Source organism: Gymnoscopelus microlampas (assembly GCF_963454915.1).
Source record: "Gymnoscopelus microlampas genome assembly, chromosome: 10".
Taxonomy (NCBI): Eukaryota; Metazoa; Chordata; class Actinopteri; order Myctophiformes; family Myctophidae; genus Gymnoscopelus; species Gymnoscopelus microlampas.
In genome coordinates this window covers 49071104-49099094 of record NC_139947.1, presented here as the reverse complement: position 1 = coordinate 49099094, position 27991 = coordinate 49071104, and the positions used below count along the sequence as shown (strand labels likewise).

General features: G+C 40.7%; 1 protein-coding gene across 2 annotated transcripts; it reads left to right on the top strand.

The window, feature by feature from the left end:
• Positions 1-376: 376 nt before the first annotated feature.
• LOC311053847 (uncharacterized protein) lies at positions 377-27991 on the top strand. Of its 2 annotated transcripts, none has more exons than XM_084069582.1 (7): positions 377-962; positions 3375-3455; positions 6491-6600; positions 8837-9078; positions 15700-15761; positions 18112-18216; positions 23855-27991. In XM_084069582.1, the coding sequence occupies exons 1-7, from the start codon at positions 732-734 to the stop codon at positions 24044-24046; spliced, it is 1023 nt and encodes a 340-aa protein (XP_083925708.1). In that variant the 5' UTR covers positions 377-731; the 3' UTR covers positions 24047-27991. The 2 variants fall into 2 exon arrangements, with proteins under 2 accessions (XP_083925708.1, XP_083925707.1); XM_084069581.1 differs by having other exon boundaries at positions 3375-3491.

Here is a 27991-nt window from a genome sequence, read left to right as displayed (position 1 = left end):
TAGTAACTCTGAGGACCCCCTAGGGGTCCCGGACCCCCTGTTGAAGACCTCTGCCCTAGGGGGTACATTAAGTACATGGTTAAATGTCTGGAAATACACATTAACATGAATCCAACATGATAGTGCTGTGAAACAAGTCTATGAAGCTGCCTATGAAATCAAAAAAGGAAAATGTATACAATATATAATGGGGTCCCTGCTTTCTCTCTCTCTCAGCTAGGGGGTCCTTGGCCTGAAAAGGTTGAAGACCCCTGTTCTAACACGAAACAGGGGCCACGCCTCTCCATTATTCTCCAGCCGGTCAACCTACGCCACCCTGTGGCGAAGACACGTCACAACAACAACCATTAAAAACTCACAACATCAACCTCGGATGATCAACAGTCAGTCAGCTGCGTGTGGATCCATTCATTCTACACAACACCAGGTACACACACTCAACCGAAACCACTTCTCTGCTCTTCTGCTTCTGCTTTCTGTGTGGTGGAGGAACCCTGGTGTCAATACTGTGGATTACATTAGTGTAAAAAGGAAGTAAAAGGAACGGGTATGTTGTGAGACTGATCGCAGCAACAACACAGAATACTAGCAGTTCTTCCGGTGGAATAGGTTCAAAACCAGCATTTTTTTTGCGTGTGTCAACAAACAATCAAACATCATCCACAAACGGGACAACAACAATAATAACTCTGACTTGGACTTTAAGCCCTGTGTCCTGCCTCTGTCTCTTAATGTTCTCTTCCACACAATCACAATCATACAAGAAGAAGGAGGTAATCCACGGTAAAAGTGAAACAGAAAGTGTTCCAGTCCAGATGAACAAGCCAGAGGAGACACAGACACCAGAGACAAAACGCTTCCTGATCAACGAGACCAACAGTCTGAGAGACATTTATCTGTCTTATAGCGATAAGCAGAAGAACTCACAGGCCATGAGTTCTTCTATGGACACACCAAGCAAGGTACAGTATAAAACCTACTTTTATATCATTAACATCTTTGATCTTGTCATGGAAGATCGAGCCTCAGACAGTGACTGCTGTAGCTGTAGAATATGATTCTGACGTTTTCAATCTGCGAGAGTTGTAGGGTTCACCCCCCATGGACACAGGGACTTTCTGCACTATGCCCCGTAGACACTCCAAACATGTACGAATTGAAAATAAAGGTGCTTACCCCCACGGCCCAAATGTTAACTCTCGCTACGGGGTAGTAGTTTAATGTAATAATCGATATCTTTCAATAAAGAAGTGTTTTAATGCCGTCTGTGGCCGAACGCCATTGTTTCACCCTCGTTTACTTCCTGTTTACATTGAGTGTGATTCCGGGTTTCACCAGATGGTGCGCGTCACTACCGCCCATTGGGAACTTCCGACAGAATAGGCCACATACGGCATTAAAACACTTCTTTATTGAAAGATATGGATTATTACATTAAACTACTACCCCGTAGAAGTAGTTAACATTTGGGGCTTTGAGGTAAGCACCTTTATTTTCAATTTGTACATGTTTGGAGTATCTGAGGGGCATAGTGCAGAAAGTCCAGGTCTCCATGGGGGGTGAACCCTACAACTCTCGTAGATTGAAAACGTCAGAATCATGAATACGTCTACGAGAGTTGTATACTACAGCTAAAATCGATCAAATACATCTAGGCTAGACTTTAGCCCTGTATTATAGTTATGTTGTTTCATGTTGTCACTGCAGGAGATCAGACAGTCACTGAGTTATGCCGTTTGCCTCAGGCTTTGTTTGTTTACCTACAGTAGCACTATGTCAGATTTGAACAAAGGTTTGTATTCAACATTACAATGACTTGAAGGTTGCCCAGGTGTAGCCCAGTGGTTCTCAACCTTTTCAACCTAACCCCCCCCCCACCTGAACATTTTTCTTCTAGTACAGGGGTCTTCAACGTTTTCAGGCCAAGGACCCCCTAGCTGAGAGAGAGATGAAGCAGGGACCCCCTACTCTATATTGTATAAAATTGTTTTTTTTTTACTTAGTCTGCTATTTTTTCTCTCTACACCTATAGCCTCTTTGCCAAAAATAGCCGATCTACAAGCTCACAACGCCTCGCGCTGCGAGGCGTTGTGAGCTTGTAGATCGGCTATTTTCGGCTAATGTTCCCCTCAGAAAAGGAATTCTAGGGTTCAAGTGGTTAATGTAAAAAAACGAAATAACATATCACACAAAGATTTGGCGGACCCCCTATAGTAGCTCTGAGGACCCCCTAGGGGTCCCGGACCCCCTGTTGAAGACCCCTCTTCTAGTACATATTTCTTACTTTTCATACCAGTAACATGTAAGCTGATTGTATGACGTTCTGCATAGTAGTGTGTATATCTGTCTCTTATGTCATCATGATTTGTGTGCATGGGGATCTCATTTTAAACAATCTTAGTGCTTTATGAGACTTCCAGTCTAGTAGACCTTGTATTGTGAATCTGTACTTCCATGTACTGTAAAGTACATCAATCAATCAATCAATCAATCAATCAATCAATCAATCAATCAATCAATCAATCAATCAATCAATTCAGGCAGTGGACCCCCACAATAATCATATTTGAAGTGGGGACCCCCACACTATTATAACTAAAATAGTTATAATATCAACATAATATCTAAAAAACAGTGATTTTGTTTGTTTTCAATGAAGTTAGTCCTGTAACTCAATGGTGAGTCCCACTAATCTTAGATTAGATGTTGGCCTATTTGACAGAGCAGAAGCATAATTGCTTTTATGCCTATGACATTAACGAGCGTCAACGAGCGTCAGCAGGACACAGACACAGACACCTGCCCTCTGCAGTGCTCTAATTCAGGGGTCTTCAACAGGGGGTCCGGGACCCCAAGGGGGTCCTCAGAGTTACTACAGGCGGTCCGCCAAATATTTCCAGGAAGCTCACAACGCCTCGCAGCGCGAGGCGTTGTGAGCTTGTAGATCGGCTATTTTTGGCAAAGAGTTATAGGTGTAGAGGGGGGAAAAAAAGCAGAAGAAGTTTATCTGAAACACAATTGTATACAATATAGTGGGGGTCCCTGCTTTATCTCTATCTCAGCTAGGGGGTCCTTGGTCTGAAAAAGTTGAAGACCCCTGCTCTAATTTGAAAGTGACTGGGGTCTGTCTCTTTTCTCAGCAAAAGCCCTTGAATATGATGGAATTAATATGATTAAGGATTACTGTGATTATGGAAAGCTCACATTTCATATCACACACACCATATAGTGAGAACTTCTGAAACTTTATATTTTATTTTATTCTGAATGCATAGCCAGGGACCACCTGCAATACCTCCACGGACCACCAGTGGCCCGCGGACCACTAGTTGAAAACCCCCTGAACTAAACCAATGCTTTCACCTCCCATGCAGAGCTCTGGGTCTTCTAGTGACAACAAGAGGCCAAGTGACAGCTCTTTGCCGTCTTCGTCATCTTCATCTTCTGCTGTTAAGGTATCGTCATCGTCATCTTCATCTTCTGCTGTTAAGGTAGAGATTACATTCCCTTTTTTGGGATTAAACGTACTCCCATCGCCCGAGGGTGTGTCCCTTGTATAAAACATTGGTTTCTCAAAGTGGGGTCCGGGGACCCCCAGGGGTCCTCGGGGAGGCTCCAGGGGGTCCTCAGCTAAATGTGTTAATACAGCGTCGCAATCATTTGAACCACTTTATCCATTTGGCTATTAAAAAATAGCAGATCTACAAGCTCGACGCTATTTTTGAACATTTCTGAAAAATATCGAAAATATCTGAAAAATGTTGAATAGTCTTGAATTTCTTTTAAAGGACAACTTTGTTTTTTTTACAACCAAGGTTTATGTTTTAGCTTGTAATTAAAGTAAAAAGATGAGTGTTAAAACATTTTCATTTACTGCTTTCTATAGTTTTATCAATTTTCGCCATCTTTTTTTACAGTGGGCGGGGGCATTCGGGCAGGTGGCTAAATATGTCTTTTTTCCACCTGCCCGAATGCCCCCGCCCACTGTAAAAAAAGATCACGAAAATTGCTAAAACTATAGAAAGCAGTAAATGAAAAAAATGTAACACCCATCTTTTATTTACTTTAATTACAAGCTAAAACATAAACCTTGTTTTATAAAACAAACTAAGTTGTCCTCTTCAAATCTTCTCTTCTGGGGGGTCCCTGGCACAAAACATTTTTCAGATGGGGGGGGTCCTCGGACAAATGCATATCATTTTGGGGGGTCTTTGACATGAACAAGTTTGAGAACCACTGGACTAAAAAAGAACTGATCTACAAGCTATAACAAGTTAGCTTGTTATAGCAGTTGTTTTTTAGGCAAAAAGCAACACTGCATACCGTGGAGTTGTAATGAGGCCTCAGGCTGTAACTACATTAAATGTACTTTTGCTTTCACTTCTGTGCCACTACAGTCTGCCAGGATGGTGGCATCATCACAGAGAACCATTAGGTTGAGTTATTCTGATACCGATACTAGCAGTATCGGAAATGCTGCCGGTACTGCCTAAAATGCTGGTATCTGTATGTCAGTCTATGCCATTGGTTGTCAAAGTGGGGTCCGGGGGCCCCCAGGGGTCCTTGAGGGAGTTCCAGGGGGTCCCCAGCTAAATAATGGATAGTTAGCAACCGAATGGATCCTTATGGATCTGTAACTCTGAGAGTGTACAAATGGAACCAAATGGACCCTAACGGGTCCATTTGGTTCCATTTGTGCACTCTCAGAGTTAAATTAACATTGATTTTACCATATAAATTGGGGTCCCACAGATAGAAATGTCATTAAATGGGGGTCTGTAGCCGGCTTATGCATGTCAAACTGGGGGTCCTTGAAATGAAAACGGCTGAGAATCACTGCTAGAGCTCTAAAAATCTTCTCTTATGGGGGGTCCCTGAGGCATATCTTGCCTGGGGGTCAAATGGGGGTCCGCGGGCTAATAAGTGTCAATTTGGGAGTCCTTGACAGTCTGACGGGCGTAGGAACAAGCGGGGGTGCACTCTTGGGAAAACCAGAACTGGATTAGCATCACTGTTGCCAGATTTTGCGTGAGAAAAAAGCAACCAGGTCTATGAAATTGAAAACAAGTCCAAAAGAAGCGACTAGGCCACATGAGAACTTTAAACGAATACATTGGCTATTTTCAAAAGAAAATCTTGAAAAAAAGGGAAACATTTTGGGGGGGGGGACCCCTGGTCACCGACGCTCTGGTGACACACCACAGCACACCACACCCAAAGATCAAATATCAAAGGCTGGATAACCTGTCCATCCAAGCAGGAATGCCCTGTATATACAGTTCCATAGACTCAAGTACTGCCACTCCTATGCACTTGCAAACAATAATGCAAAGCTAATAATGCAACACAGTAAAAGTAGCTTTAGACCTAATACCAAAGTAACAGGCAAAAAATATGAGAACCAATAATGTTTCTAATAGTAACGAATAAAACGATTGCACCAACAAGAATAAAGTAGGCTGGTGCTCCTCCGACTTCGAGTCTGATCTGGTGCACTGAATGTTTCCATGGTTACGTGGCTTACATACAGTGGATGGCCTGCTGTTTGTTTACTCGGGTTTTGTCTTGTCTGTGTACAGTATTTACATGAGACGCTCCTCATGTAAATACTGTACACAGACAGACAATGTTGACCCTGTGGGTCCAAATGAGAATGTAGGCGTTTCTTTTGTCACTTCCTGTGAGAAATGTCTGTGCTGTGTGCGTTCACGTCTAGTGTTTGTTTTCATCTGGTTTTGGATGAGAGCACTTTGGTGTTTTCAGCTGACACACACAAAAAAAAAACACTTTGTTGGACACACAGCCTTATGGTGCGTTCACACGCATGTATCTTTGTATCTGCCCGTGTGAACGCAGCCTTATGGTGCGTTCACACGGGCAGATACAAAGATACATGCTACCATTCATTTTCAATGGAAACCAGCGGCATGAAGATACAAATATACATCCGACGTTTGTAGCTCTATAGCGACAAAGATGCAAAGCTACAAATTCATGTTGAGCTGGGTTCAACTTCCAGATACAAAGATACAACTGTAGCTGCGATGTCCGCATGTTTGATGACATCAGCGACCGCGTTGAGCAACACAGATACAAAGCAACACCGTGACAAATATGCAGTGTATTTTTGCATCTTTTTTTTCTATCAATTGCACACCCCATGAAGCCTTGAATCCATGGATTTATTTGAGTTTTTGTCGCATTCCTAAGCCAATAATTTGATCCCCGTCTCCTACTGGCTAATGTATCCGGTAGGAGACACAAAGAAGATTATTTGTGTCTCCTACCGTATACACACCCGGTCATCAAATTATTGGCTTAGGAATGCCACAAAAACAAAAATAAATTCATGAATTCGAGGCTTCATTGGGTGTGCAATTGATAGAAAATATATCGTTTTTTGGGTTAACTCCTCCTTTAATGGGTTAATCTGTGAAAGAGTGTTTGATTCCAGTGTGTTTTGTAATAACGCTAACACGTGTTCTTTCAGACTGAAAAGAAAACTCCTTTCAGACGAGTCAGGAGTCCATCCAGACCCAGAGCGTGGCTATCCAAAGTACCCACTAGTGCCTATAAGATACCAGGATTCTACAAGCCACGGTAGGTCTGGCGCCGCACGGTTCTATTTGCATAATGTCTGTGTGTTCTCTTTGTTTACCTTTCGTGGGGAAGTGAATGTATTCCAGGCTAATAGAAACTACAGCCTTCTTTCTCTTCCTGGACAGTTAGCATAATGAAATAGAGGCCATTGTTCTTTGCATTAGAAAACTAGAACCAGGAGACCTGGTACTGCCAGACCCCTAGTGGTTGAAATCTGAATGGCCGGACTTCGCATGACGTGTGTATCTGTCTTCCCATTTATGCCATATATGGAGAAAAGAGGGACAAAAGAGGGATCCGTCTGTCTGTGTATCTGTCTTCCAATTTATGCCATATATGGAGACAAGAGGGACAAAAGAGGGATCCGTCTGTCTGTCTGTGTATCTGTCTTCCCATTTATGCCATATATGGAGAAAAGAGGGACAAAAGAGGAAAAGAGGGACAAAAGAGGGATCCGTCTGTCTGTCTGTGTATCTGTCTTCCCATTTATGCCATATATGGAGAAAAGAGGGACGAAAGAGGGACAGACAAAGCCTCATGTAAACCGACCCTCTGGCAAAAAAAGGAAGAAGTTTGAAATGACCAAACCTACCGATGATGATGTCACTGGTAGGCAGGTTACTGAACTGATCACAGTCCTCCTCAGAGACACAGAGTGAATAGACAGAAATGGAGCATCTCATCATGAGCATTAGTGAGGACAGATGATATGAATATAAGGTTGAAAATGGGTAATGCAGGGGTCTTTAACGTTTTTCAGCCCAAGGACCCCCTAGCTGAGAGAGAGAGATGAAGCAAGGACCTCCCCCCACTACATATTGTATAGAATTGTGTTGCAGATTAAACTCTTTTCATACTGTAGATAGATTTATAGACTTGTTTGACAGACACTGTCATCATTGTATGTTGGATTCATGTTAATGTTTACATTTGACATTTACAGACATGCAAACGTGTTGCTTTTCAGCTGCAATAGCCGTTTTGAATCCAAATAGGGCAATTGTGTGACACCTGACCCGAAAAAACAACATGTTGTCGCTTTTTTCACCTCGGGGCTGATTGCATGCCTGCATTTAACCACTTAAACCGTCAATACTTGGTAAACTTGACCTTTCACTCTGTACTTGGTCTGCTCTTTTTTTCACTCTACACCAAACCTTTTTTGCTGAAAATAGACGATCTACAAGCTGAACTTGCAGATCTGCTATTTTTGGCTAAAGTTCTCCTCAGAATAGGGATGTTAAGTAGCCTGGCATTGGCCAGACTGATAACGTGGATTCACTCTCACGTTCCTCCCCCGGTATCAGTCTGGACTTCGACCCATAGGGAGCGAGTATGAGAAATCAAAACATGATTTTGATGCTTTTCAGCAGTTGAAACACAGTCACTGATTGGCCGATCATTTTCTGATTTCTCATACTCGCTCCCTATGGGCCGGGGAGGAACGTGAGAGTGAATCCACATTATTATCAGTCTGGCCAATGCCAGGCTAGATGTTAAAGGGCAAGAACATTTTGGTAGAGGTTGGGTTGTGTAGTTACCTTGCAGTGATGTAACTCCAAAGGTGGATAAGAAATCAAAAATAATTGCTCCATTGATAAGAAATTGATAATTCAAAATATGCTCCTCATTGACTTACATTGTACGGTAAAACAGCTCTCAAAGTCACTCTTTTACCACATAAACGAACGCAAACAAAGTTGATTCAGACAATATAGAACATCACCAAACCCAGTACTGTCTTTTTTTTTAATAAAATTGTTTACTTCCTGTTGATTTTGCTATTTTATTAAGAAGAAAACCTGGACTTGATTCGCGGATCCGAATCCGGATCTTCAAATTGTAAAATCAGCAGGAAGTTAACATTTTTATTAAAAAAACAAACAGTACTGGGTTTGGTGATGTTCTATATTGTCTGAATCAGCTTGGTTTGTGTTTGTTTACGTGCTTAAAGAGTGACTTTGAGAGCTGTTTCACCGTACAATGTAAGTCAATGAGGAGCAAATTTTGAATTATCAATTTCTAAACAATGGAGCAATTATTTTTGATTTCTTGTCCACCTTTGGAGTTACATCATGGCAAGGTAAATACACAACCCAAACCTCTACCAAAGTGGTCTTGCCCTTTAAGTGGTTAATGTAAAACGTATATATTGATATTGATGATGAAGAGAAGGCTGAGGGATGATGATGATGGCTTTTGTTTGACTCGTTTTGTGTCTCTTAAACCCTTGCAGATACCATGTGCATCATCACGAGTATCCCTTCCGCAAGCCGGGCTTTCACTTCGGTTTCCGGCCGTACCACCACTTCCCCCCCGGCTCCGGGGGTTACTTCCACCGCCGGGACCACCCCCCGTCAGCGCTGGACATCAAACGGGAGAAGGACAGGATCAGGGAGAGAGAGAAGGAACGAGACATGAAGAGGGACAAGGACAGGAAGGACGACAAGAGCTCGTCTCCAAAAGACAGCCTCACAGGTACTGTCAACGTCCCCTTATAGCACTGGTTCTCAAAGTGGGGTCCGGGGACCCCCAGGGGGTCCTTGAGGGACTTCCAGGGGGTCCCCAGCTAAATGATAGGATAGTTAGGAGGAACCAAATGGACCCTTATGGGTCTGTAACTCTGAGAGTGTACAAATGGAACCAAATGGACCCTTACGGGTCCATTTGGTTCCATTTGTACACTCTCGGAGTTAAATTAACATTGATTTTACAATATAAATTGGGGTCCCAGAGATAGAACTTCTTGGTTGAGAATCACTGCTAGAGCCGTAAAAATCTTCTTTTATGGGGGTCCCTGGCATATCTTTTCAAGTGGGGGGTCCGCGGGCTAATAAGTGTCAATTTGGGGGGTCCTTGACATGAAAAAGTTTGAGAACCACTGCCCTACAGCACTGGTTCTAAACCTGTGGGTCAGTCGGGTCCCCACATGATCTTTTTTTTGGGGGGGGACACTGAAGGCCTTTTTAATACCTCAAAAAGAAAGAAAGAAAATAAAAAAAGACCATTACTGCATCAAAAGTAATCGGCAAACTATACTATAAAAACTGGTCAAACATTGGCGTGAGCTTGTATGTCTGCTATTTTCTAATTTATGGAATTTCTTTTTAATCGTCTATGAAATTCTTTTGTAGGCGGACATTTTTGAAAACCTTTTGAAATAATAATTAAACAATAAATTGTAGGAAATGAACGACACAGGGATATTTACTCGCGCTCCATAAAAATGTGTCCCGAACCTGCTGTTGAGATTTAAAAAAGAAATTACATCTAAAAACAAAGTTTCCACCTTTCTATTTATATGGCCAAGAAAAAAAAGTTTCACATAAAAAAAAAACTAAAACAAGCAACATAAAAAAATCTATTGAAACAATGTAAAACTATACAGATTAGTGCTGTTTCAGTAGCAGAACATGTGCACGGTCTGCACACACTCACACAGCTGATCAAATAGTCCTTTATCCTGTTTCCCGAAAGTCCTCCATGCTGATAACGGAGTTCAGTTTGAGGTCGCTCACACACTACTGTATTTTACCGTATGTGTGTGACCCCAGTCTACACTGTAATCCTTACGGGTCCATTTGGTTCCATCTGTTCACTCTCAGGCCCCCTTTCCACCAGAGGCCCCTTTTCCAACCAAACCAGTTTCTAGAACTGGTTTGGTTCTAGATTCTTGGAACCGTGGGGCTTTCATGGAACCGGCCCCGAACCGGCTTGCGTTTCCACCAGGTTTAAGCAGAATTATATTAAATTATTTAGCTGGGACCCCATGGAACCCTCTCAAGGACCCCTGGGGGGGTCCTCGGGCCCCACGTTGAACAGCCAGTGACCTAAACCTGCCTTCAACCACAACTCTGCACGCAGATCTGTGTGTGTGTGCTTCAAAGGAGTACAGTATTTGTGCATTTATATATGTGACCAGTGGGTGGCAGTATAGACCAGTGCTGGCACAGCCCGAGGCATAAATCCTATTGTGTGTGACTTACAAAGATTTGGAATGCAGATTATGTAAGGCAAGGCAACTTGTAAAACATGTTTCAACTCATGTTTCAAAGAGTTTTACACAAAACATTTAACATTAAGATATCAGGACAGTAAGTGATATTTTGTGGTTAAAACATTATTTTTTGTTAAAAGTTAAAAGCACTATTTTCTAATATTAATCATTGCTGTAAAGTGTTTGTTCAGTAACAGGGCTCTCCAGCTCTTTAATAAACAGAAAATACATTTTCAGGTAGGTTGCAACATTTTAGCCAATCAGGAGAGAGTACCCATTTATCAGCTTCATTTTTCAGTGTTCCAATTTTGTCTGCCATCACTTCCAATTTCTCTTGTTTAATCTGTATCTTGTCCCGAGTTCTCTATCCTGATTGGATAAAATTGGTATCCTGACCTGAAAATGCATTTTCTGTTTGTTAAAGAGCTGGAGAGACACGCAGACTACTGAACAAACACTCTATAGCAATGAGTGCTATCAGAATATAGAGCTATTTAACACTTATTTTAACCAAAGAAAATCACTTAGCCTAACTTTTTCAAGACAGCAGAATAAACGTGAGTAAAAAATAATACAGACAAATACAGACAAAGAGTACATTTACAGTGTGAAACGGGGTATTCATCACGGCAATAAATTAAAAACTTAAGTAAAAACAAAACAAAGGATTTCATTGCTTAATGCTTACCGTAATAAAAGTATTCTATACATTTATGCCAGTGCAACATGGTCTTCATCAAAAACGGGAAGTATTGATCAATATTTAGTCAATATGTGGCTTCAAATGTTTCCAAAAACATTCTGGAGAGCAATGTTTTGCTGTAAATGACATTGTGTGTTTGTTTACCTGGCTGCCATGTTGGATACGGCACAAAATCAAGCTGATATGAGCCAGGTGATCTGAGTCTTTGATTAGACAAGAGGTCTGTTATTGAGGTCAGTGGTCATTATAAAAAAATAACGGACCCCTGAATGTGACCAATTGACCAATCAGAATCAAGCATTCAACCGAGCAGTGTAATAAGCAAAACAATAATTGTGATTATCTCAAATAATTACAATCAGGCGACAGGCGACCCGCCCCGGGACTTCATCAACAGATGCTATTATTGTCAAGGGGGCTATTAATGCAATCGTAGCCAGATTATAAAAAAACAGCCCATAACAAGTTTGTCAACACACACACACGACTATGTAGTCCCAATACTTTAATGAGGCTTTAGTTTGAACAGCGGAGGAACTGATGCTAAAGTCTCATCTTTATAACCACCACAGTGGATCTGGCATGCACTGTATATGTCTTTCTCTCATACTCTCCCACTGTAGCTATCGTGTGTGTGTGTGTGTGTGTGTGTGTGTGTGTGTGTGTGTGTGTGTGTGTGTGTGTGTGTGTGTGTGTGTGTGTGTGTGTGTGTGTGTGTGTGTGTGTGTGTGTGTGCGTGTGCGCGTGTGCGTGTGCGTACGCCTGTACGACTGTACCTGTGTACTACTATACTTAATCTTAGAAATCGATATTTTAAGAACACTTTTTCCTGGTACTTAAAGAAGAAATGGTTCTTTTATGGCATAAAAATGCCTGGTATATACTTTTGTGTTGCACGTTAGTGTCGTGCACTAAAAATAGCAGATCTACAAGCTTATATATCTGCTATTTTCAGCTTTTAAGGCTTAGGTGTCCTCACATGTATAGTAATACAAACGTGTGTGTGTGTGTGTGTGTGTGTGTGTGTGTGTGTGTGTGTGTGTGAGAAACAGGTTTCTCTGTGTGCCTGAGAGATGGTGCGATGATGGTGACTCATCGAGAGAGAGAGAAAGAGAGAGAGAGACAGTAGAGAGCAAATGGGAGAGAGAGAGAGAGCAGCATATAATGAGCCATAACAACGCTATCTCCTCACATAGCAGCACTGCAGTCAGACGTTGCGAGGCAGATTTCTCAAATCACACCCAACAGATCCCGCTTATAGAAACATTAATTTTAGCCCCCAGTCAGCCGCTTGCTTGCTTGCTTCTCTCGCACCACAATACAAAGCTCTGACTCTCTGGACAGGAGATTGAGGAGAGACAGCAACACCACCATCACCACACTGGGCCATAGTGTGTAAACCATGCTCTAACAATGCAGCCGTATCACAGCTCAGCTCTGCTCTGCTCTGCTCTGCTCTGCTCTGCTCTGCTCTGCGGGGGAGTCGTAGTCGTAGCACATAGCAGTGTTGATTTCGTCGACTAAAACTAGGACGAAAAATGTTCGTCGACTACCTTTTTTTCACTGATGAAAACTAAATAAAAAGAAAACTAAGCTATGATAAAACTAAGACTAAATATATTGACAATTTCGTCAACAAATAAAAACTAGACTGAAATGTTGTAAAATATGTGTGGTTGCGCTCGGGTGTTGCGCTCTGAAAATAGCAGATCTACAAGCTCACAACGCGTCGCGCTGTGACGCGTTGTGAGCTTGTAGATCTGCTATTTTCAGCATGCAACCAAGTGTAAAATCAGCCATTACGACGCACCGCCAAAACACATTTTATTCAACTAAATCAACTGTAGATTTAGTCGACTATAATCTTATGATATTTAGTGGACTAAAACTAGACAAAAACTGAAACATTTCAGGTGACTAAAATATGGCTAAAACAAAATGGAATTTTATTCAAAAGACTATGACTAAAACTAAATCAAAATATGCTGTCAAAATCAACACTGAGTCGTAGGAGAGAGGAGGATCAAATGAAACATTTCACGTCACGTCCGATAAACGCTTATAATCAATGATGATCAAAATAATATGCTTAAAGCAGCGCTTCTCAAACCTTTTCGTGGTGTCAAGGACCCACAGATTGATATTTATTCGGGCCGCAGACTTTTTTTCCCTCTACACCTATACCTCTTTGCCAAGAATAAGCGATCTACAAGCTCACAACGCGTTGTGAGCTTGTAGATCTGCTCTTTTTGGCTAAAGTTCTCCTCAGAAAAGGGATGCTAGGGTTCAAATGGTTAAGGTAAAAAAAAAAAAAATCATATCACACAAAGAGTTGGCGGACCCCCTGCAGTAACTCTGAGGACCCCCTGTTGAAGACCCCTGGTGTAGAGTGAAATAAGTGTTCTCTTTTCAGGTAGTGTTTTTACTAAGTTTCAGTACTGCCGGGTATGCAGCTCAGTAAAAACGAATTGGTCCCAGTGTAAGACAGGACAATTTCTCGATACATTTTAATCTCTGCAATACGATTATCGTTAAGAGATAACGATCATTATGGTTCCCATCCCTTGCGTAGCGCTCGTCGTCTCAGTTTTAATCTAGATTTTTGTGCATTTAGATTTGATTAAATATGGACTCTGGATTCAGGGGGATATAAGGACTTTAAAGAAATTAAAGTGTGTGTGTGTAAGATAATGTAGTTTTTATATTAGAAAACGTTTTATCAACTGACTGATGTAAACACATGTCAAACATAAGAAAAATGTAACATTTATTTGTGTTAAACTTGCACAAATAAAACATTCTTTTTTGTATTACTCAATTCTCAGTGACTTGAGAGAATAACAAGTAATAGTAAAAATAAAAATGCTGCTATATACATTTTAAATGAGTAGGCTTAGGCTAGCTGAGGACGAGGGATGCTAAATTATGAAACGTTTTTAAAAATGAATGTTTGGAAGTTGTGAATCGATTCAGAATGGTAGTAGAACACACTGTAAGAATTGTGATTCTTATGTGAGTCAATGTTTTTCCCACCAGCCCTAGAGTTGTGTTGTGTTGTATTGTGTGTGACGGAGAACTGTTTTGGATACACACACATTGCAGACTCTAAGCTCAGGGGTGATGCAACGTTGATGATGGAGAGGGCCACTATATTTCCACACTCACTCTCCACAGGGCCACATTGCATATACTATACAGAAACCTCTTATCGCTATCGTATTTTGACCTTTTTCGTAAATGAATGCCGTACTTCTCCATTCTATCTCACACAAAAGTAGCAAAAATAGACGATCTACAAGCTCAAAACGCGTCGCCCTGCGACGCGTTTTGAGCTTGTAGATCTGCTATTTTTGCAATTCTTTAATTGAAATCTTGTTTTCTTTTTGTTGCTATTTTTCAATTGGAATCCTGAAAATAAACATTTGTATTTAATTTCAAATGCATTTAGTTATACTTATGTTAACTTTTTGAACTGAAATACAAATATATTGGACATAAAAAAGACAATAGAATTTTAATGCTAGTCATTAAGCTACTAATACTAGACCATACCCGGTGGACGCATCCGTGGGGGGATATGCGCACATGATCTGGCAACCCGGGAGGCAGTTCGTCCCATAGCTGGGCAGCCCCGTAACCATGTTTGACACAAAAACGCTAATAAGAAGCTGAGATTTGGTGAAATTGAAAAACGGGCTTCACAGTTAAGTTCAGATGGTAATGGTCAATGGCTGTGTGCAAAATCAGAGCAATTGCTCCAGCCACTGAGGAGAACCGGGTAGCTTCACCTACTCACCACTACGCCCTTACTAGAATTATAGTATGATATAGCCTGGTAAACCCTCCATTTGATTTTAGGAGTGAGTCTGGCCTGATCGCCCATTCTGCAATATTGGCTGTGGGCTGGAGTTGGGCGGGAGTAATACCGTTGACTGACACCCCCTTCAGCCAATGATCGTTGTTCCCCTTCAGCCAATTGCAGTGCATTTTACCACCTCCACACTAATGTGACGCAACGGGACTTTTGAGATGGCCATGCCCAAAATAGGTTGCCTTATTCGGATACATGCGTGTCACTGCCCGCCCCTGCCGGTTGTCTGAATCTTTATTTTTAAATAGGTTCTGTCATGATTAATTGACCACATATATGAAGTTAAACAACTAAATTCTATCCAAACAATATCTTAAAAGTAAAGTTGTCCATGTATGCTCTAGCTCCCAACAGGTCTGAATGAGCAGCAATTCTGGTGTACGGATTGTTATTCTTGTATATTGTTTAACTTTTTTTGATCCAGCACCCAGCCCTAGTAGTGTCTTTTAGCTGTTTTCTCAGCTTCTCTCCCATGTTGTTGTTGTCCTGTTAACAATGTCATTGTGTGCTTTATTCTGTGTCTTCCAGCTCCCCTGACTCCTCTGTTCCCCAGGTCTTCTTCCAGCAGAGAGAAAGACAAACAGTTAAACGTAAGTGAAGTACACGCAACAATCCTCAGCTGCTGCTTTCTCCTGTACTTTTATCTAATCTCCTGCCCTGTACTACCAGGGTGTCTGATTTCAAGTGTTCAGTCGCACAACATTTTCGGTGTATCTGTGTAATCTTTTTTGATTTCTTTGGGCTATTCAAAAATAGCAGATCTACAAGCTCATGAGTTACAAATGTTAGCTTTAAAAATATATATATTCAAAGATTTGCACAAATGATCACAGATTTTTCAAAAATAGCAGATCTACAAGCTCATAGCGCGGCACTCGGTGGCCTTAAGCCAAAAAAGCGTTCTCGGTCACATGTGCGTTTGTTAAACTTTGCCAAGCAAAGCCATGACAAAATAAAGGCTTTTTAAAAAAAAACTCAACTGAGCGGAGTGTGCTGGACCTTTCTTAAGTTCACCTGTTTTTCACACTTGGATATCAGCTTACTACAAGGGAACTTAATTGTATAGTTAGATAGATAGATAGATAGATAGATAGATAGATGGATAGATCCTTCACCACAAGATTCCCAGCCCGCACAGGCTTCTAAGACACTCACAAAATGTACATACACCAAGATACACCCCAAACAGAATACATAAACATATTTGTTTTGTCCAGGCTGTTCGTTACGGATACATCGTCCTCCAACGCAGCTGCAATGCCTTCTCTATGAATCTCATTGAACAGCCATCTTAACATAATACCACAGACACACACACATGCTGAACCACTGTGTCACTTTCAAAAATGTTCTAGAATAGCCGATTTACAAGCTCACTACGTGTCGCATCGTAATGCGTTGTGAGCTTGTTGTGAGCCAATTTGAGCTAGTTTTGCATGTGGCCCGTAGGTCAGGAGCATGTGGCAGCTTGATATACAAGTACACCCCCTGGACATGAGGCTGGTCTCTGTCAGGCCATATCGTCGCTGTCAGGGCAGAAACCTCTTATCTCCATAATTATCCAAACTTTTTGTGTTTTTTTTTTGTAAATTAACTCTCAGTGCCAAGCCCCGAGTTATCCCGAGTTTTGCTGAATACCCTCCCTGCCAGAACGAGAAATCCAGAGTTTTAACTTTTTACTGTGATCGCGCTATTCTGTTTATTTTTCATGATCACTTTTGCTTCCTGACTCCTTCAGACTCACTGGGTTCTGGTTTCATGACGCAGATTCCGTTTCCGGTTCTCATTTGTTTCCTGCGGTCATTTTAGGCCAGAATAGGGAAAAACACATTTTTTTCACATGGTATAAAAAACGAACGGACAGCTCCACTTCTATTTTCTTAAGTCTGGGTGACGAACAGTCATCGGCGTCGTGTATCACATCGTATTTAAGCCCGATCAGCGATTGTCGAAAACGTCACATCTGGTTTATGACGTATTGACTGTTTGATTCTGTTTGGGGGGGGTCGAGCGAGTCAGCGAGTGATTGAGGTGTCAATGTACTGCTCTCTGCTGGTCGATCTATGTAGGTGTTTAAACCCGCAGAAAGACAAACTATTTGAAAATTAAATTACAAAATAACAACAACAAGAAAACACGAAAATCGCTGGCACTGGGGGAGTACTTTATGAAAATACTCTGGCAGTCAAAGAGTTGTTAACGCCGTACTTGATCATACTACAGCGTCACACAAAAGCATCAAAAGTAGCAGATTCGCAAGCTACTTTTGCTACTTTTGAATTTGAATCCTGAAAAGTACTGTAGTACACTGTAGTTGTACTAAGTAATTTTTTTTGTATTTTTACTTTAATGGAGTATTTCCAATTTTCAGTACTTTTACTTCTACTCCACTACATCTCAGAGGCAAATATTGTACTTTTACTCCACTACAATTATTTGACAGCTTTAGTTACATTTGTAGATTTTGATTATTATTACAAAACATACATTAACCACTAATGCTCTCTATATATATATATTTCGGTTATTTGAAAATAGCCGATCTACAAGCTCTCAATGCGTCGCAGAGCTTGTAGATCTGCTATTTTCAAAAGATTTTTATACATTTTCAAAACTTGAAATGGGACATTTTGCATAATGAGTACTTTAACTACATTGTGATGCCAATACTTTTGTACTTTTACTCAAGTAAATTTTGAATTCCGGACTTTTACTTGTAACCGAGTGCTTCTACATGATGGTATTGATACTTTTACTTAAGTAAAAACGTAGTACTTTTTTCCACCACTGGACGATATGTCGGTCATTGTTGTTCCAGCACACAGAGCCTGGCCCCCCAACGCTTCGCTGCACGTGCTTGTATGTGTGAGCACGATGTGACCAATAAATAACCTCTCCAATTCAATGAATGTGAATTATTCTCCTTTCTTTGTCCGCCAGGCTTCTCAGGAGATCGAGAAAGAGCGAGGTCGAGAGAGCTCCACGCTGAGTCGGATAACGGCGCGCAACCGAGCCATCCAACAGAAGAGGAGAGAGATAGAGGAGGTGAGGGTGTAACGTCAACACACTCACGCACACACATACATATGCATGCACACTAGAAATTGATAAAGAAAGTAAATACTTTTATTTTTTGTTTGTTAGCCCATTCAAATCGGGAACGCATCTGTGTAACCACTTTAACCATTATTTCATACTTTGGCTATCCAAAAATAGCAGATTTACAAACACAGAGTGCCGCGCTATGAGCTTGTAGATCTCAGCTATTTTAGAAATGTCGTGAAAATTAGTGCAAATCTTTGAATATATCCTTTTTTAAAGTGAACATTTTTAACTCCAATCTTTGCTTCTGGGGGGTAAAAAAACTGTTAGGATTTAGAAGACTCTCCACCTCTTTAGTAAATAGAAAATGTATTTTTCACACAGTGTCTGGATGACGATAAATAGGCAATCTTCTCTTGTGTGTTTGACGTTTCTACCTGTGCGACAGTGGAGCTCAAATGCCCGGATGAAACTCATCGTGGAAGTTGTAGAATCGTAGATTCGCCGACAGACATTTGTGTTTTTTCGGTTCTGGACAACCGCCTGTCCGTCCGAATTCCCACTGGACGCCCGCGGGTCGTCCTTGGCACGCTAAGTTTGAAGTCAATCGATCAGACTGGTGCTGTCTTAAACATGAATTCATCGCTGTCCGGGTGGAAACCTGGTATATCCTAAACCGTTCTCTTTTTCTTTTTCTTTTATTTTAAAAAACATTTTAAAACATTGAAAATAGCCGATCTACAAGGTTGGTTGGGACCTTGTAGATTGTAGCGTTGTGACCTTGTAGCTATTTTCACTACTTTTGTGCAGCACTCTGGTATGATGATCCAGGGCGTTCATTTTTGGGAAAAAAAACCTGTTGTTGAACTATGGAGATACGAGGGTTCTGCCCGACAGTGACGAATGGTGTAAACACGTTGCCTGAGGCAATTCAATTTACTGTGCGCCCAACGAAGAAGCATTTCATCATGTGGACATGATTGATATGGGAGGTTCTGCTAGTTGATTGGAGGAGAGGTGATTTATTTCAGTTAATCCATTAAGACCGGGAACGCATCTGTGTCATTTTTTGTTTTAATTTCTTTGGGCTATTGAAAAAATAGCAGATCTACAAGCTCATATACGAGCAGCTTGTAGATCTGCTATTTTTGGAAAGATCGTGAAAATTTGTGCAAATCTTTGCATATAAATATATATACATTTTGAAAGCGAAAAGTTTTTAACAACAGTATTTGCTTCATGGTGGTCCCTGGAATATTTTGAAATGGGGGTCCGTGGCCAATTACATATAATTTGACATGAAAAAGTTTGAGAACCACTGATATAGTTTAAAAAAAAAACGGTAGCATTTAGAAGACATTTGTAAAATCCCCAGAAGCAAAGATTTGAGTTGCAAATGTTTGCTTATATATGTATACATAAATATATTCAAAGATTTGCACACATTTTCACGATTTTTCAAAAATAGCAGATCTACAAGCTCGTAGCGTGGCACTGAGTGCTGCGCTACGAGCTTGTAGATCTGACATTTTTCCGAATTGCCAAAGAAATCTAAAAATGACACAGATTCTTTCCCGGTCTTAATGGGTTAAATGTGAAAGCCTGTGGCTTTCTGAGGACAGTTATGAAATGCTTCGTCTCCATGACACAGCAGGACTCAGACACAGTGATGACCAGCGGTGGAAAAAAACATTGGGATTTTGTTCTTTCGTGAAAATAGCAATTTCCACATGGTAAAAACACTGTGTTTACAAGTAAAGGTTCCTGTATTCAAAATGTTTCTTAAAGCAACACTATGTAACTTTTAAACAACTATATTAACAGCTATATATCATATTATGTCCCATTAAAAATATAACATTTTTTTTAAAGAAATAACAAACCTCTTTCCATACATTTTATAGACTCAGGGGGGTCCCTGCTAGGGGCTTTACAGTATTTCTATGTATAGGGGGGCAATGAGTTTCATCCGGGCATTTGAGCTCCACTGTCGCACTGTAGTGGTAACTACATTTAAGTAAGTACATTTACTTAAGTACTGTGCTTAAGTACAATTTTGAGGTATTTGTACTTTACTTGAGTATTTACAATTTCCAATACTTTTACTTCTACTCCACTACATCTCAGAGGCAAATATTGTACTATTATCCACTAAAATTATTTGAAAACTTGAGTTACTAGTTACTTTGCAGATATAAATTATGATATTAAGAAACATATATTAACCACTTTAGCCCTATTTCATCCCTAGGCTATTTGAAAATAGCAGATCTACAATTTCACAACGCGTCGCCATGCGACGCGTTGTGAGCTTGTAGATCTGCTATTTTCAAACATTTTAGTAATTTTACTTTTGGTCTTAAAGTACATTTTGATGCCAATACTTTTGTACTTTTACTCAAGTACATTTTTAATTCTGGACTTTTACTTGTAACAGAGTATATCTATATTGCGGTATTGGTAATTTTTCTGTCATGTCGCACAGGTAGAAACCTCAAACGCGCAAGAGAAGATTGCCTGTTTATCGTCATCCAGACACTGTGAAAAATACATTTTCTATTTACTAAAGAGGTGGACAGACATGGAGACTCCTGTTACTGACACTCTATAGCAATGATTACTATCAGAATACAGAGCTATTTAACACTTATTTTAACAAAAAGATAAAGATCACTTACCCGTAGTTACAGTACTGGAGTAAATGTACCTAGTTACTTTTCACCAGTGGTACACGTGCTTCACGGCGGTCTCCAACGTGACGCAAGGCCTTCTCACCGAGATCTGTTGTTCTTCGCTAAGAGACAAGGCCCTCTTTTGCTTTTGATATCGCCATGGTTACAGGAGAAGATAGAGAGGCTGTCTGGCAACAGATAGCTGATGCAGACATAACACACACACACACACACACACACACACACACACACACACACACACACACACACACACACACACACACACACACACACACATAGGTTTGCATTTCTATCCTTGGGAAGAGATTAACATTTTAGGATGGCATTTAAAATAGTTGAAAATAGCCGAAAAGTAGCAAGCTCGCAAAGCCTCAAGCTGCGAAGCTTTGTGAGCTTGTAGATCGGCTATTTTTCGGTGTTTAATAACACCATACAACTAAGTATAAAATAGGGGAAAACTCTAACCCCAACCCCCTGAACCTAACCTCTAAATGTCTAATCCTATCCCCAACACCAACCTTAATCTTTTAGACCTGGAACGCATCTGTGTCACTTTAGATTTCTTTGGCTATTCAAAAATAGCAGATCTACAAGCTCATAGTGCGGCACCGAGTGCCGCGCTATGAGCTTGTAGATCTGCTATTTTTGAAAAATCGGGACTTTTTTTTCCGATTTTTTTTTTCAGAAAACTGTTAGGATTTAGAAAATGCTTAGAAGCGGCCTCAGGTCTTAATGGGTTAACCTAAACTTAAACCTATCTCTAAAAATCTTTTTAACGTTAAAACGACCCTTCTTCTAGGAAAATGATCCTCACAATGTCTACCAGCATTTAGCCCTCACAAGTATAGTAATAATAATACAAGTACACACACACACACACACACACACACACACACACACACACACACACACACACACACACACACACACACACTTGCACGCTCAGTGCTGTTGTTGTGCTGTGAAAAGCTGGCTGTTTGTGCGCTCTGCAATGGACTGCTGATCCATTCAGCGTCTCACTCAAGGTTTCTCTTCAGACACGTCTCACTCAAGGCCCCCCCACCGCCCTGTTTGGCCGTCACAAGTATAGTATATATTAATAATACAAGTGCTTACACACTCACACGCTCAATGCTCTTGTGCCGTGAAAAGCTACTAGTTAGACTAGTTTTGCTATAAAAAATAGCAAAATGTGTGTGTGTGTGTGTGTGTGTGTGTGTGTGTGTGTGTGTGTGTGTGTGTGTGTGTGTGTGTGTGTGTGTGTGTGTGTGTGTGTGTGTGTGTGTGTGTGTGTGTGTGTGTGTGTGTGTGTGTGTGTGTGTGTGTGTTTTTATAAATATTGAACCAATGAAAAAGTATTAACAAGAGCTTGTGTCTGAATAACAAACAAATGACACTTTCCAAAGTTGCTGCTCAGATTGAGTGATTGAATAATACTTTTATTAAAATATTGTTAACAATAGATAGTAGTACAGTCAAAGGTTATGCAAGCGTTTTGAGCTCGTAGATCGGCTATTTTGCACTACTCACGTCAAGTTATTAAATGATGCAAGTTATTTGTCGTTGCTGCCCTGTGCGCCTTTTTCTTTACGAAGCCTAAAGGCCAAACACAAATGTAATTTTTATTCATAATGTTCCAACAACGTTCAACGACAGAAACACAATTAAATCGCCAATCGCAATTATATTGGCCGACAATTAATCGTCGAGTACAATTTCATAATCGTGACTGCCCTAGTCCAGAGGGTCTTCAACGATTTTCAGGCCAAGGACCCTTTAGCTGAGAGAGAGAGATGAAGCAGGGACCCCCCTCCCACTACATATTGGATTCATGTTAAATGTTTCAGACATTTAACGACCTAAAAACCCTCCCCAAATACTTTGTAAACTTGACCTTTGGCCAGTGTTGATTTCGTCAACTAAAACTATGACGAAAAGTGTCCGTCGACTACCTTTTTTCACTGACGAAAACTAAATAAAAACTAGATAAAAACTAAGCTATGATGAATAACTATATTGACAATTTCGTCAACAAATAAAAACTAGACTAAAACGTTAGTGAGGGACTATAGTGGAGAAGAGATCCAGTAGAACTAAAAGACAAGTCATTTTATGTTTGGTTGCGCTCGGGTGTTGTACTCTGAAAATAGCAGATCTACAAGCTCACAACGCGTCGCAGCGCGACGCGTTGTGAGTTTGTAGATCTGCTATTTTCAACATGCGACCAAATGTAAAATCAGCCATTACGACGCCATCAAGGCACCGCCTCGACTAAATCAACTGTAGATTTAGTCGACTAAAACTAGACAAAAACTAAAACATTTCAGATGACTAAAATATGACTAAAACTAAATGGATGAATGAAAAGAGTATGACTAAAACTAAAGGAAAAATTGCTGTCAAAATCAACACTGCCTTTGGCTCTGTACTTGGTCTGCTCTTTTTTCCCCCTGTACAAAAAAACCAACAAGCTCACAAAACGTCTACGACACGTTGTGAGCTTGTAGATCTGCTATTTTTGGGCTAATGTTTCCCCCCAGAATAGGGATGCGAGGGTTCAAGTGGTTAATGTAATTTTTTTTTTAAATAACAAAATCCCTATCACACAAAGATTTTGGACATCTCTAACCTATTAAGACCTGGAACGCATCTGTGTCACTTTACATTTCATTGGCTATTCAAAAATAGCAGATATACAAGCTCATTGCGCGGCACCGAGTGCCGCGCAATGAGCTTGAATATCTGCTATTTTTGAAAAATCTTGAAAAAAAAAAAATCTGATTTTTTTTTTCAAAAAACTGTTAGGATTTAGAAAACATTTTTAAGAATCGCCTCAGGTCTTAATGGGTTAAGGATCCCCTAGGGGGTCCCGGGACCCCCTGTTGAAGACCTCCCCCCGCCCTACTCTATTCATCAGTGTGTTGTTCATATCTTCCACTTCCACACAGGTGTACCGCCAGGACTGCGACACGTTCGCCGTGGTGGTGAGGATGCTGATCGCCAAAGACCCCTTACTGGAGCCCACCCTGCAGGCGTCTCTCCAGGACAACCTCCGGGACATCGGCCACCGCTGTGTGGAGGCCATGCAGACCTTCATAGAGGAGTACGACTCCAAGCACCCCAAGGACCCCGCTCTCTAGTCCACACACACACACACACACACACACACACACACACACACACACACACACACACACACACACACACACACACACTAGTGTTGATTTACCTTTTTTCTCTGTCGAAAACTAAATAAAAAATAGATAAAAACTAAACTAAAACTAAGCTATGATGACTAAAACTAAGACTAAATATATTGACAATTTCGTCAACAAATAAAAACTAGACTAAAATGTTAGTGAGGGACTAGTGGAGAAGAGATCCAGTAGAACTAAAAGACAAGTCATTTTATGTTTGGTTGCACTCGGGTGTTGCGCTCTGAAAATAGCAGATCTACAAGCTCACAACGCGTCGCGCTGCAACGCGTTGTGAGCTTGTAGATCGGCTATTTTCAGCATGCAACCAAGTGTAAAATCAGCCATTACGACGCCATCAATGCCCGTCAAAATACATTTTAGTCGACTAAATCAACTGTAGATTTAGTCGACTAAAATGTTATGATATTTAGTCGAACTAGACAAAACCTTTCAGGTGACTAAAATGTGACTAAAACTACATGGAATTTTATTCAAAAGACTATTACTAAATAAAAATTTGCTATCAAAATCTACACTGACACACGCACACACACGCGCACACACACACACACACACGCACACACACAACCATGCACATACATTCCGGGGGGGGTCAGGTTGGGGCTCGTATTTTCGGAGGTGCACAATCGTAATAACATGTCGAACAAAGTCATATAACTGACCAATTTTTTTTTTAAAAGGTTCCAAAATAGCAAGATCTACAAGCTCACAACCTGCCACGATGCAACACTTTGTGAGCCTTGTACATCTGCTATGTTTTTGTATTTGTTGTATGAGAAGTATGTATATAGGGGGTTAACATGTTTGATAAACAAGATTGTTTGTGTGCGTACATGGGTCTCAGGTTGTGTCAGATGAGTTGGTGTCTCCAAAGAAAATAGGAATCAGTGATTATACTTAAAGGAGTAATTACCCCCAGAAAAGGACTTATTTTCTATCAATTACACACCCCATTAAGCCTTGAATTGATGCAGATTTGTTTGTTTTTGTCGCATTCCTTAGCCAATACTTTGATGACCGGGTCATCGCTCAATAGGAGACTTGGTAGGAGACTCGAGTCTCCGCCGGGTCATCAAATGATTGGCTCAGGAATGCGCCATGAATTCAAGGCTTCATGGGGTGTGTAATTGATAGAAAATAAGATTTTTTTTAGGGTGAACTACTCCTTTTAAGCTGTGGGCCGGTGTCACACAGCAACTACGGCTCATTTACCAGCTCACACACGGCGCGCTGCCGAAATAACGTTAACTGGCTATTTCCACAGAAAGTGTTTTTTGAGCGACGTACAATGATGCCAGATGGGAAATGTTAAATTATCGTACCAGATGACTAACATTATCGTATTTTAAAGACGACTACAGCAAAAAACAGATAAATCACAATGTGTAAATATGTATTTAAATTTTTTTTAATTTTTCATTTAATTTATTGTAAAGAGACAATCTTATTTGACACAATACTTAAGAGGAATACGCACCACATACTGTAGCACATAATGCTGTGTGGAAAAAGGCAACTTCCTGGATCGTACTCAAATGAAACCTGGAACTGGACCGGAAAAACGCGGCCGGTGCCTTTAATGCCTCCAAGTACAGATTTTATTGTGAAAAGCCAAGCCAGATCCCCAATCAGCAGCCAGGGAATTTCGTAAATTCATGCACCTTTTTGTGATATGGTGAAATTATTGTACATTTGGAATTTTTGATCGAACATCGAACAGAGGGTAAACTTATATTGTACATATTTCAACGTTTCTTTGTTTTCGTAATTAATGCCCTACTTCATCATACATGAGTGTTGCAAAAAGGAGTGAAAATAGCAGATCTAGGTGCTCGGGTGGCGCAGTGGTAAAGTCACTGCCCACCACCGCGGAGGTTGTGGGTTCGAATCCACCGCGGTGCCTCCGGCTTTGTCGAGAGTCTATACGAGAAAAAACAAACATAAAAAGTTAAAATATGGAGATGGAGTTTCTGCCCGACAGCAACATTGTTAAGACTGCGCGGCACACAATCTCTGGCAACTAAAAAACAACCCAAAACGCGCTTTCTGTGGACAGTGGACACGGTCCACTTCAGTCTGATTCATACTTTGTCGTACGACGGTGTTGCGCGCCCAAAAGGCTAACCGGAAGAGTGGGGCGCCTAAAGATTGTGGAGAGATCAATGTTAAATTGACAATTTTCTTGCCAAAATGTAAAAAATATATATCTATAAAAAGAATTTGGGAAATTGTCTCAAGTAATATAAAGTACATGATTTGAACATGCTTGAACATTTTACATTCAAGGCCTAATATTTCTACAATTGCTGCAAATTGCTTCAAAACCTGTGGCTAGCCAGTCGGTATGGGCATAAACAAGAAGTTGAGGGTAAATTTAGGTCTGGTTATCATTTACTGTGCATGTTCAAAGCATGCATAGTGCAATTGTTTTAATTGTTTTAATAGAAATGAATAGATTATTTTATTTTTGAAATGCTTTGGAAAAATGTTTTTAATTGAAGCCTTGAATTCATGGAGAGTTTTTGGCCCATTCTTGAGCCAATTTGATGGGATTTGATGTTTGTATAGGACACTCAAAGAGTCTCCTAATGAGTTATTTTGACCGATGACCCGGTCATCAAATTATTGATTCAGGAATTCATGCAATAAAAACAGAAAATCTCCATGAATTCAAGGCTCCATGGGGTGTGTAATTGATGGAAAATAAGTCATTCATTGGGTGAACTACTCCTTTAACATTGAGGTGCCCATAATATTTAGGCGCTCTCTCTTCCTGTATCCCCTGAAAATAGCCCGTCTATTAGCACCGCGTTGGTGAGCTTATCTAGATCAGCTATTTCAGATCCCCGGCGTGGTCGTAGGACGGACCATAAATTAGGCATTAGACCCCTTTTCCACCGGGGGTTGAACTGGTTTCGTTCTTTTTTCCCGCCTAATTTTGAACCAGTTCAGAGTGTTTCCACTGACAATGAATTGGTTCTGAAGCTCTAAAAGTTGGTTCGGAACTGGAACCAAAAAAAGACTGTCACTATTCTACAGGTTGGAAGATGCAGATGCAGATCTAAACAGTGGAAAAAGCAAGCTAGAAATATAACTGCCATTGACGATTAGAATTTCCCCTATGAAATGAACACTTCGACCGATCATACAGATGTGCCATTTCAAAACTTCAAATGTCCTGCCATCACCAAGACAGTAAATTTTCAGGGGATTCCCAGGGCAATAAGAGGGACAAAGAAGGGCATTTAAAATGCTGAATTATTTTGATGATCACTGCTTTTATGATGCTAATTAATTTGAGCAACTGGTCAAGGACCTCTTCAAATCACCTTTCGCCTCATAATGAGTCTGACACCTTCTTCAACACACATTCTTTTGTTCTCATGTATATGGATGTCTGTTGAAGGGAAAAACGGGGGTGTGTAGTGACAACTTCTTTTCAGGGGCAAAACAGTGCATTTTTAAGGGCAGAAAAGGGAGGAAAAATGCATTTTCAGGGCACTTTCAGGGAAAGAACAGTAACGTGTGAAGTTTTGAAGTGGCACATCTGTATTCGACACATTGCTGTCCAGGCCTGGAATCAAAACCTGGGGGCATCTGGGGACTCCTTCTCCCCAGGTAGGCTTTATAACCATTCTGCTACTGTATGCCACCCCCAATTAATTTGGTTCTGCTTAAAACTGGTGGAAACGCAAGAAGCCGGTTTGTGGCCACACGTTCCGGGAAAGCACCGAGGTTCCAAAGAATCTAAGTTCTAAGGTTTCAAAGAACGGTTCTAAAATCGTGCTCGTCTTGCCTTGCGTACACAACAACCATGTCACATTGGTTAACCCATTAAGACCGGGAAAGAATCTGTCTTTTTTTAGA

Coding starts and splice junctions, on each gene's coding strand:
- LOC311053847 (XM_084069581.1), top strand. CDS start 732: ATGTTCTCTTCCACACAATCACAATCATACAAGAAGAAGGAGGTAATC. Junction 6,601..8,836: donor CCAGGATTCTACAAGCCACG/GTAGGTCTGGCG, acceptor AAACCCTTGCAG/ATACCATGTGCATCATCACG. Junction 15,762..18,111: donor AGAAAGACAAACAGTTAAAC/GTAAGTGAAGTA, acceptor TTTGTCCGCCAG/GCTTCTCAGGAGATCGAGAA.